The sequence below is a fragment of the Bufo bufo genome, chromosome 2 (assembly GCF_905171765.1).
Source record: "Bufo bufo chromosome 2, aBufBuf1.1, whole genome shotgun sequence".
In the NCBI taxonomy this organism is placed as follows: domain Eukaryota; kingdom Metazoa; phylum Chordata; class Amphibia; order Anura; family Bufonidae; genus Bufo; species Bufo bufo.
Window position 1 is genome coordinate 580,261,396 of NC_053390.1, and position 11,796 is coordinate 580,273,191.

General features: G+C 42.3%; 1 protein-coding gene across 2 annotated transcripts in view; it reads left to right on the forward strand.

The window, feature by feature from the left end:
- CISD2 (CDGSH iron sulfur domain 2) overlaps positions 1-10,880 on the forward strand; it is a 30,169-nt gene extending 19,289 nt beyond the window's left edge. For both annotated transcript variants that reach the window (XM_040418227.1, XM_040418228.1), the window contains exon 3: positions 9,308-10,880. In XM_040418227.1, coding sequence (XP_040274161.1) covers positions 9,308-9,397 — 90 coding nt within the window. In that variant the 3' untranslated portion in view covers positions 9,398-10,880. The remainder of the gene's footprint in view (positions 1-9,307) is intronic.
- Positions 10,881-11,796: the final 916 nt, after the last annotated feature.

The following is an 11,796-nucleotide window of genomic DNA, read 5'->3' on the forward strand; positions in this document are numbered from 1 at the left end:
GGAAAAACATCCAGTATGCAGCCGTCCTGTGGGCAAAAATGCCTTGTGGATGCTAGAGGTCAGAGGAGAATGGGCCGACTGATTCAAGCTGATTAGAAGAGCAACGTTGACTGAAATAACCACTCGTTACAACCGAGGTATGCAGCAAAGCATTTGTGAAGCCACAACACGCACAACCTTGAGGCGGATGGGCTACAACAGCAGAAGACCCCACCGAGTACCACTCATCTCCACTACAAATAGGAAAAAGAGGCTACAATTTGCATGAGCTCACCAAAATTGGACTGTTGAAGACTGGAAAAATGTTGCCTGGTCTGATGAGTCTCGATTTCTGTTGAGACATTCAAATGGTAGAGTCCAAATGTGGCGTAAACAGAATGAGAACATGTATCCATCCTCTGCTGGCTACTTCCAGCAGGATAATGCACCATGTCACAAAGCTCGAATCATTTCAAATTGGTTTCTTGAACATGACAATGAGTTCACTGTACTAAAATGGCCCCCACAGTCACCAGATCTCAACCCAATAGAGCATATTTGGGATGTGGTGGAACGGGAGCTTCGTGCCCTGGATGTGCATCCCTCAAATCTCCATCAACTGCAAGATGCTATCCTATCAATATGGGCCAACATTTCTAAAGAATGCTATCAGCACCTTGTGGAATCAATGCCACGTAGAATTAAGGCAGTTCTGAAGGCAAAAGGGGGTCCAACACCGTATTAGTATGGTGTTCCTAATAATTATTTAGGTGTGTGTGTGTGTATAATAAATACATATATATATATATATATATATATATATATATATATATATATATATTATTCAAACAAATAAAGTAGCAGCACACCACTAAATGCACTAAGACTGAGTGAACAGGTGAATATGTGAACAGGGTCAAATACATGACGCCACTATTTACTGCAAAGCAGTGAAGAAGCTCTTAGCGCATATTATTGATCAAAAATATGTCGAGCCCGCCTACCAGACGACAATGTAGCTTCTTATCAGGTGGGACCTACTCTAACATGGAGGGTCCAGCTCCATTGTTACTCTGATTAAAAACACCAACGCATCCTCTTTGGAACTTGGCACGCCCCACCCATCCCCCACCCCTTGGTGTTTTTAATCAGAGTAACAATGGAGCTGGACCCTCCATGTTAGAGTAGGTCCCACCTGATAAGAAGCTACATTGTCGTCTGGTAGGCGGGCTCGACACACACACACACACTATTATTAGGAACACCATACTAATACGATGTTGTACCACTGAGGAAGGGGTGTAGAATTTCGTGATCCCGCGATAGTGACGTCAGCAACCCCAGATTTGCGACGTGAGACGCCGTAGCAGCCGGCATCACTCGCTCCTCGTGGTAGGACGGCTCAGCGTGGAACAATTTGGAATAAGGTAGGAACCTGAACTGTATACTAAGTGGCGTGTAACCTATAGTCCTGGGCGGCTATATCTAATCAATTGTGGAGAGACTGTTCTACTGAAAGATATATTTATACGCACGAGGACACTTGAATACCATCTTGGAGTCATATGGACTTCTCCCCAGGATATTAGAACTGCCGACTGCGGTATTACCACTACTAAGAGTGGTTTTTCTATTATATAACTCTACGCGGTATAAAGTGCTAATTTTGAATATCAATTACGCAAGGATTGCACAATTACCATTCTTCACTGTCATTTTATTTTATGTTGGTACCAACCACTATTTTATGAAGTTTTATTGTATTTGAGTGTTGATGTGAATGATATATTGCTGACTCCTTTTCTTTTCTATTATTCACAAATTTCTTTGGGTTCGGGCACCCAAGTTGTGAGTTAGTAGCACCTGCCCATAACCACCCCACCTGGGTGTGAGCCAACCACCAATCTACTTTTTTTGCTGCTACTTTATTTGTTTGCCTTATTATTGCCGGGTAGCTTGCACCTGCGATTTGTCTCAGGAGGTGCTGTTCCGTTTTTTGCTTATATATATATATATATATATATATATATATATATATATATATATATATATATATATATATATATATATATTATATTCCTTTTCACTGCTGTAGGTCAGCTTTAGGCTAGGGCTACACAACGACAATAAGTCGCATGACACATAGGGCACAACTACACTGCTACATGTGTCGTGCAACATAGTCTATGGTGTTGCACTGTGACATGCTGCGACGCGACAGTCTCAGAAAAATCCATCTTGTGCGACACCATAGCCTATCATTATACAAAATGTTGTCGTGTAGCCCTAGCATTAGAGGGGCAGAGCACTGTGGAGGTCACTGTTAAGGGGGCAGGGGCCACTATTAAAAGGGCAACTGCTGTGGAGGTCACTGTTAAGGCAGCTGGGTACTGTGAGGTCACTGTTAAGGGGGCGGGCCCCTGAGGAGGTCACTGTCAAGGGAGTGAGGTGGTGTAATACTCGCTGTGAACCTCAAAGTTAGGGGGATAGGCTGCTGTGGAGGTCCCTTTTTTAAAGTGGTGGGGCACTGTGGGGGATCAGTGTTAAGGGGTGCGGGACTGAGGAGTTCACTGTTATGGGGGATACTGTCGATTATCTTTTAACGATACACACACAAACATTAGATGAAATTATACCCATGCGAAGCCGGCTCCTTCTGCTAGTAGGGATTTAAAAAACATATTCGCTTTGTAACACGGGTGGCAGAGAAGTTATTTGTATTTTTTTTTAATTAAAAAATGTTTGACATAAATCATTTTATTAGGGTACTTTCCCACTAGCGTTATTAAAATCCGGTTAAGGGTCTCAATACCGGAAAAAAACGCATCAGTTTGGTCCTAATGCATTCTGAATGGAAAGCAATCCGTTCAGTATGCATTAGGATGTCTTCCGTTCCATCCCTTGTACGGTATTTGACCAGACAAAATACAGCAGCATGCTGTAGTATTTTTTTTTCCCGCCAAAATCCTGGAACACTACCGCACTTGTCAGATCCGGCATTAATTTCCATTGAGATGTATTAATGCCGTATACGGTACCAAGTGTTCTAGAAATTGCCGCGTTGCCAGATCCGGTTTTCTGGTCTGCACATGCGCCAGGACATAGGAGGAGCTATTTTTGCTTATGATCTTTGACAAAATTAAAATACTGGATCCGTTATTCCGGACGGATCCGGAAAAAAAGCTTTCCGTTTGTACACTGCTTGCCAAATCAAAAAACGCTAGTGTGAAAATACCCTTATAAAGGTAAAAATTTTTTTTTTTTTATCAATATCTGATCATTTTTCTATGACCTCCTGTTTTGATTTAAATGATGTTCTTTTCAGGGTAACATGGACATGGAGGTTTTTTATAAATATTTTTTATAAATGCTTTTTATAACTTTTTTATATTAAATGGTTTTAGTTAACCAGTTTTTCCTTAAACATGAGTAAGGAAATACCAATCTTCATACATTCACTATTATATATTTTACATGTTTTTATGGGATATTTGCGTGTATTTTTTGGGAATTTGATGTTATTTATGCATTATATAACATCTTTTACTGTTTTTTAGAAAAAACGCATTGAAAACGCATCAAAACCGCATATGCGTTTTTTGGAGACCATGCGTTTTTTTTTTTTTTTTTTTTTTTTTTTTCCTTCAAAATCTCCAGCTTATTGTAATAAGGCTATATAACATAGCCTGACACGATGGTGACCTATTTGATATTTATATATTTTTATAGATATGTATATGTGGGATCTACACAGTTATGAAATCTGGATCGTTTTGAATATAAATGCAACAAAAAAATGCAACAAAGACGCATCAATACCGCATAAGCGGTTACTTTATATTTGGTGTATCTTTGATATATACAATCCAGATCTATACATATCCAATGAAAATTATGGAAAGGAGTATGGAGGATATTTTGGTGTATCTAATATTGATTCATTCGAAGAGATCCCAATATTGAGATCCACCACAGATTTTGAGGAGAACCCGATCCATTTCAGAATTTGAGGAATACTTGGCTCATTTCCCAGTTGGATTAATTACTGAAGTCCTCTATAAAAGGAGAGACATTAGGGAGGGGAGGTCAACCACTGAGGAAGGGGCCACTAAGAGCCCCGAAACGCGTCTGGTACTGGACCCCCCGACTGGACCTAAGGACCACCAACCTTTGCAGCTTCGCCCCTTCTTGGAGAAAATAAATTGAAGGTGGAACGCATATCTGCAGAGCTGTGGAATACAAAGATACTACTGGCGCCAGTAAGTGAGGAACTTTGATTGTTCAATTGAAAAACAGCTTGTTGAAAACTCTCTGTGAAACCTACTAGGAGTTATCAAAGACTATTCCATTGTGAAGTTGTGGCTCACACGTACAAGCGGAGATCATACTTTGACTATTACGCGGGACGCCGCGGATTGTTGATCTGAGCCGCCTAAGTACATTTATTATGTGAGTAGACTATAATACAACTGACACATTATCCATTTGGAAATTAACGCTGTTATTTTGAACTGTGCGAATATTTGAATTCAGGACTATTCGTCTCTGAAAAAGATCTTAGGATATCGGATCAACTATTTCATCCGTCCTTTTTGTATATGGCACACTTCTGATATTGGACTGAACATTCGGATAGTTTTGGACTGTTTTCGTCCTCCATATATGCGGACTATTGGTCATATGCGAATTACTGATCATATCTGACTCTTATATATATCAAATAGGTCCTTTTACCATTGTGTTACAGTGATTATATTTATATTTTAGATACTATTATTGATGTGTATGAATGTGTGTTAGAATATGTGTTTTTAATTATATTATAATAATTGATTTTAATTAATAAAGCACCACGGCTACTAGATATAGTGAGTGCCCAGCCCTTTTCTTTTGTATAATTTTTTGCTTGTTAGATTGGGTGAATCTGCGGGCTGTGAGCACCCATCCGGGTTTTTCCATACAGTAGTGCGACCCATTATCTGTGAATTAATCCTCTTTTCAGGGTAAGCCATCACTAGCTGATCGATGAGGGTCCAGCACCCCTCACTCCCACCGATCAGCTGGTCTGTGTAGCTCTCTGGAATAAAGTTAACATCGGAGCTACGCAGCGCCAGCAGCATTGTAGCAGTGAGTTTCCACTGCTGCTACATTGTCGATGGTGTAGTACCAGTGCTGACTTCCGTCAAAGGAGGTACACAGAGCAGCTGATTGGTGGGGCTACAGGATGCTGGACTCCTGCAGATCAGATAGGCCATCGTTTAAAAACCCTGGACAACCCCTTTAAGGCTTCATGCAAATAGCCATGTCTGTATTTTGGTCCGCAAACAGATCTGCAAAATATGAATACCTTTCATGTGCATTCCACGAATTCTTACTTGTGTCAGTAGGAAGGGCCATTCTTGTTCGCCATACAGCAGCTCCGCAAAAAATACAACTGTGTGCATGGCCCCTTAGAAATGAATGGGTGTCTGTGCTATCTGCATAAAAGTGTGGATAGCACATGGATGAAAAATATGGTTGTGTAATTCTGAAATACATTTTTCTTTTGTGTCTGTGTCTGAAATTGTACATAATACACTATGTAACCCAGAATTTGTCCAAAAAAAGTGCATGTTTAATACATCTTTGTAGATTTATAAAAAAGTTATATTTATTACAATGTCAAAAACAGAACCCACACAGTGTGTTCATATGAAGGGGTTTGACCCAGAATGGACAGATCCTTAGAACCAGGTAGACAATGCATCTGGCACCTGACTGTTTGGGGTGGGACCCTCACCGATGTAATAGTAATCCACTATCCTATGGATAGGAGATGACTTAATATAATCGGAATCTGAGGTAGCAATAACGCCTGTACAAGCGTCATTGACGCCTGTTCAGGCCATTTTGCTCCCTGGAAAAAGTCTAAGGCGTACCAATACACCTTAGACTTTTCCCCTACATTCAGCAGCACACGGAACGGCACTGGCAGCGTAGCGATGCTGCCTGTGCCTGAATTGACCAATAGCAAAGCTCCATAAGGTAAGGAGCTTTTACTATTGGATGGTTTGGGTGGGCGCCGGAGCAATGCAGCGCCCTGAAGCAGGCGGGAGCTGAAAGGTGTAGGGGCCGGCTCCCGGGAGTATCTACAGTGAGGAGACCGGGGTTCGCTGTACAAGGACCCTGGGAAACATGGCGGCGGAGTAGCTGAAGAGGACTCCCCAGAGGTGACATACAGCCCCGGACATCTAGGTGACAGCAGTGTGTGATGATCACTCTCATGTATACATCGCACACTGATGTGTGTAGTGAATGCAGGAAGGCTATTATAGCCAACTGATAAAGTACAGGGTTAATTCTGCTATATTGGACTGGACTTTATCACTTGGCTATAATTGCCTGATGGTATTTAGTAATGGTCCTCTGCATAAATACTCGCCTCTTAGGCCACGTTCACACCACCACTATTTATTTCTGTTGTTTTGCTCCGTTAGATGAGCAGAGCAACAAAAATAACAGAAGTGCTGGATCGGGCACGAAAGGGTGGGTTTTTGTCATACTTTCAACATGCACAAAAACCGTACACATTAACGGACACCTCAGACAGATGCCATACTGTGGCATCCGTCACCATGAAGTTCCATTGTACATGAAGGCTAATGTATACATTTTTTTTTTTTTTTTTTTTACAATGGAACTTTGTGGTGACGTATGCAACAGTATGGCATCTGTCTGAGGCGTCTGATGACATATATACGTTTTTTGTGTATATTAAATGTATGACAAAAATGTGATGTGAGCCCAGCCTGACAGTGCTGAACAGACTCTGCCGACTATGAAGGAGTCTGTTCAGTTTCCGTTCATTAACCTTAATGCAGCATGTGAGGCTTTTTTGTATGGTCTTTTGACAGAATCTGCAACAGAGGCCCCAAACGCAGCCTCCAATGCAGATGTGAACAAGCGCAGGCCTACGTATTATCTATTCGTATTACTGCACCTTTCGTACAAATGGTCAGAGGAGTATTTTTACGCTTCTGGAAAAAACCTAGTGCGACCTCTGACCGGAATACCATGACCACCCCTGTGAACAGCTCTCAGTACAAGGGGGATATGTTATCAGTGACTAACAGCAGTCTGTATACACTCTTATACAGAGAATGCTATCAAGCACTGATAATACCTCCCTCATGTACTGAGAGCTGTTCACTAGGATAGTCTTCAGAGAGAAATGTCAAGTATTACGGAATCTTTTCTACAGAAATATATGCTCATCTCCTCCTGCTCTATAACATGATGCTTGCAGATTGTACCGCAATACATGATGACAGGACCTCTTTAAGGCCTCATACACATGACCGTTATTTAGGTCCGCATCCGTACTGAATTTACTGCGGCTCGGATGCGGACCTATTTACTTCAATGGGGCTGTAGAAGATGCGGACATCACTCCGTGTGCTGTCCGCATCTGTTGCTCCGTTCTGTGGCCCCGCAAAAAAAAAAATGTTTTATTCTTGTCCGTTTTGCGGCATTGCTATAATGGGCGATCCATTCCTTTCCGCAGATTATGGGACACTGCCAGGATCCGCAATTTGCGGATCGCAAAACACAGTGCATGTAGCCTAAGACACATCTTTTAGGTCCTTCTCAGAGGGCAGCGTAGTGTAGTGAAAGGTATGCTGATTTCACCATTGTCACTAGAAACCTTTCATAATTAAAGCTTTGCTTTCCTTTGGGCATTGGGGAGAATTATTGTCTTATTTGATCCAAATTAAACTGGCATACATGCTTTGCATTTGCAGCACATTTTTGCATTTTAGACACTTTGGGGGTCATTTATCATTTAAGTTTGTGTCAGTTTTAAGTGTGTTAATAATTTATATGGTGTGAGTGCAATGCGGTTTATACCTTTTAGGTGTAAAAGTACACCAGAGGTTTGCTACTTTTTTGAGACTCTACTCAATACTGACATATCCGATTTATTCATAAGTGACCCCTTTCGTGCCTCGCTCGACAGGTGCCATGGCTTAGGGGTGTAGAGAATGGGGCATGGCTTAAGATATTCCAATGTGCAGCAAAATGTTATTGCAAAATGCTGCTGCAAAGTAAGCCAACCAGACGGTGGTGTAAAGATACAAAAGGGTATGCTCCAAATTTATCCCCCAGCTTGAGCCAGTGTGATCAATTTGGCAAATATTTAGACTGTCTAAATGTTTCACAGGATTAGTAATCCCATTGAAGTGCAATGTACTGTGCTGCGCTGGGTAAGCTTCAAGAAGGCTGTGGCACTCACAGGAGCGCTGCTGCCTTCTCAAAGCGGCTGATCAGCAGGGGTCCTGGGTGTCAGACCCCCACCCATCAGATAGGTCATCAGTATCAAAATCTCGAAAAACCTCTTTAAATCTACTCTCAGTGAATAGGTTTTAAAGGGGTTGTTCAGGATTGACATGTTATTTGACTTTGCTCCAGTCCCTGCATGTAGACATCCTGTGTTCATGTGAGCGGCTACAGCCAATGTGGCCTCTCTCTAGTGATGTGCCTCTTGGGAACACGTCACTGCTAAGGACTGCAGTGGTGCATGTGAACACCCCCCAGAAGTTTACATGTGGGGACTGACAGGTGGAATTGAGCAGTGTAATGCATGTAAGTATGCTTTCCTTCACAGGTCTGGGGGGAGAGGGTGGTATTTTAAAAAACCATGGTAATCCTGGACAACCCCTTGAATTTCTCTATGGAGTAAATGGTTGTACCTCTTCTAAGTAGGCCTCACGCACACGACCAAATGTTTTGGGTGGCACACGGACCCATTAATTTCTGTGGGTCCGCAAAAAAGAGCACACGTGTTCCTTTCACTAATTATAGAACACGTCCTATTGTGGTCTGCATTGCGGACTAGAATAGCCATTTCTATTGATGGGAGAGAGAAAATTGTGGAATGCACACAGAACGCATTCGTATATTGCAGATCTGTGGATTGCGGACCGAAGTACGGATACCGTCTTGTGTATGAGGCCTTAGATTGTGATGCCTCCTAGCCTAGATTGTCTACCACTGCTATTGCGCATATATATATTCAGCTAGTGTGTGTGTGTGTGTGTATATATATATATATATATATATATATATATATATATATATATATATATATATATATATATATATATATATATATATAATCTCTCCTTGTACAAAATAGAGCAGCACTCCAAGATATGAGTGAAAAAGTGAGGTTGTTTTATTTTTTTTTGTCTGTGCTGATATATATAGATATAGATATATTATATTATATTTACACTGATTGTTTACTTGACTGATGAACAGTTTCTGAATACTTTTTTTTCTTCTACAGTTTCCGGTCTGTGATGGCTCCCATAACAAGCACAATGAGTTAACTGGTGACAACGTGGGCCCACTTATTCTCAAAAAGAAAGAAGTATAATAAATGTCAAATTCTGCCACTATTTAGGAATTATAGGAATTACCGTACTGACCTTGTCCAGTATATAGAGTCTTAATTTTAAGGCTTTTGTGAGTTCTGTTAATGTCCTTGACTCCTTATTTGATGGACTGTACATGGGAAAGTGTTTGCCCCACTCAAAACTGACCGTGCTTTGCCTAAAAGGCATAAGTGGAAATCTCATAGAAGAATCGGGACTGTCTGTGGTGCAGGCGGTGACCAGATGATTATTATAATTGTATTTTTTTTGTAAGTACTTCACAGTAAAATCTTATTCCAACAGAGAACTTATACTCAGTCTTTGTTCCCATACAATTGTGTCTAATGTAATGTGAACAGAGGGGGTGCGGATCCCTGGCATAAACCTGATGCCTCTGGTGTCCGCCTTCTGAGAAGAACAAGGGAACTAGTTCTTTCATGGCTGAACACTGTAAAGGATGTGGCTGTTCTCCGTAGCGTGCAGCACTTTCTGCTTTCAGTTCTGCCTGGGGCTTGTCTTACAGAAACAGAGGCTTTTTATGCGTGTAGTTTACAGCAGCATTATTAGTGCAGGTATGAAATTTGAGCCTTTCAGGCAGGTAACATATTACTATTATAAAGTGGACCATGGTTATAGTGATCGAGCTTCACAAAATGGCAGCCAGTTTTCTGTATCGCAATCTGTGCTTCATAGCGTGCACTGTGTTGTCTAGAAACAGTGGGGGAGATTTATCAAACTAGTGTAAAGTAGGACTGGCTTAGTTGCCCATAGCAACCAGTCAGATTCCACCTTTTAGTTTTTCACAGCTCCTTTAGAATATAAAAGGTGAAATCTGGTTGCTATGGGCAACAGCCAGTTCTACTTTACACCAGTTTGATAAATCTTCCCGTGTGTGTGTGTAAAATAATTGGTAATTTGCTCACCTGATCAATACTGCTTATTGGAAAATCTGTTGCACCACCACTGCTCCACCCTGCTCCGAGTCGTGGGAGTCATGTCCGGATTGCAAAGAAATGAGTAAAATGGGAAATTCAGGTGCTGGTGGAGATAGTTTACAGCATGGGTGCTTGTAGCCCACATCCAACTAGACAAGAAGACAGCTGATCATCTGCTGTGTTTCTGACCTGGATTAATGCTCCTGCAGTCTAGGTCTGGTCCCCAGCTGACAGTAACCCAGCGGAGAAGATAGAAATGTATTGCTTCCTCTATTGGACTCGGCGACCACATGGAAAAGCAGAGCCGCTGGGTCTTAGCGGACCCTGATCAGCTTGCTAGTTTTCAGTGCTCCCACAGGGGGCTGTTTTCACCTTTGCATGCCCCAGTTACAGTAAACAAATGTGTCCCCCATAAGTTCTTGGGGGGGATTTTGTGCGTAAAATAAAATACAACTAAAAGAAAAAAAACACCACGCCAATCAAAAACCTTGTATTATCTCCCTATTCATGCAAATTTATATATATTATATATCAAAACGACAACACAAAATAGGGAACCCAGCCAATAGCAAGCGGTGATGTGGACGAGCCTCCCTAGCATCGCGGGTGACAATAGGGAGGCTCGTTACAGACGCGGCCTGCTATTGGCCGCCTCCCAGCGCCGGATGTTTTAATCCGCGCAACAAGGAGATGCTGCGGCGACCGTGCAGGATTTAGAAGCAACGCGGGTGCCGGGGGAACGAAGTGTGTGTGTGTGTGTGTGAGGGGCCCGGGCATATGGGGGGGGGGGGGGGGGGGGGGGGGGGGGGGGGGGGGGGGGGTTTCAGGTTTCGGATAACCCCTTTAAGGTCTTTTCAGGCCTGCTCATTAAAGGGTTAACCAATGAGTGCTTTCCCTGCTAGTAATGAAATTGCTTACTGGTTATTGCAGAGCATCAGTCACACAGATATAACCTATAACTGAGGGACAGGAGGCAGTTATAACCAGTGAGGGTCTTCCTCTGCGGTGAAGGAAAGCGCTCATTTATGAATACGGTGTAGAATGACAGGGAAGGAAAGCAGTGCTGTCAGCCTGACCCCTTACTGAAAGGATCATAGTAGGATAATCCTTCCATGCTCCCTGCAGCCCCAGTCCTTCTCGCTGGCTCCCACATCTCCATCTTCGCGTCCTTGGTTTGTTTTCTTCCTCCCTGGCATTGTCACCTGATGCTCTTTTGTCAATTGCTGGCTTAAGTGGTGACTTGTCTCTTTGAGATGGCGATGTGGAAGCCAGTGCGGAGGATCAGAACAACGGGTTGCAGGTAAGTACAATCCTCAGGGGAAGGGGTATTCCCTCATAACCTCATTAAGGCCCCATTACACCTCGCTGTATTCGTCCAATTAACAGGAACAAGCGTCCATATAAGATTGCCGCCGATCAGCCAATAAACAAGATTGATGAAAGATGCACAATTATCTGCAGCACAT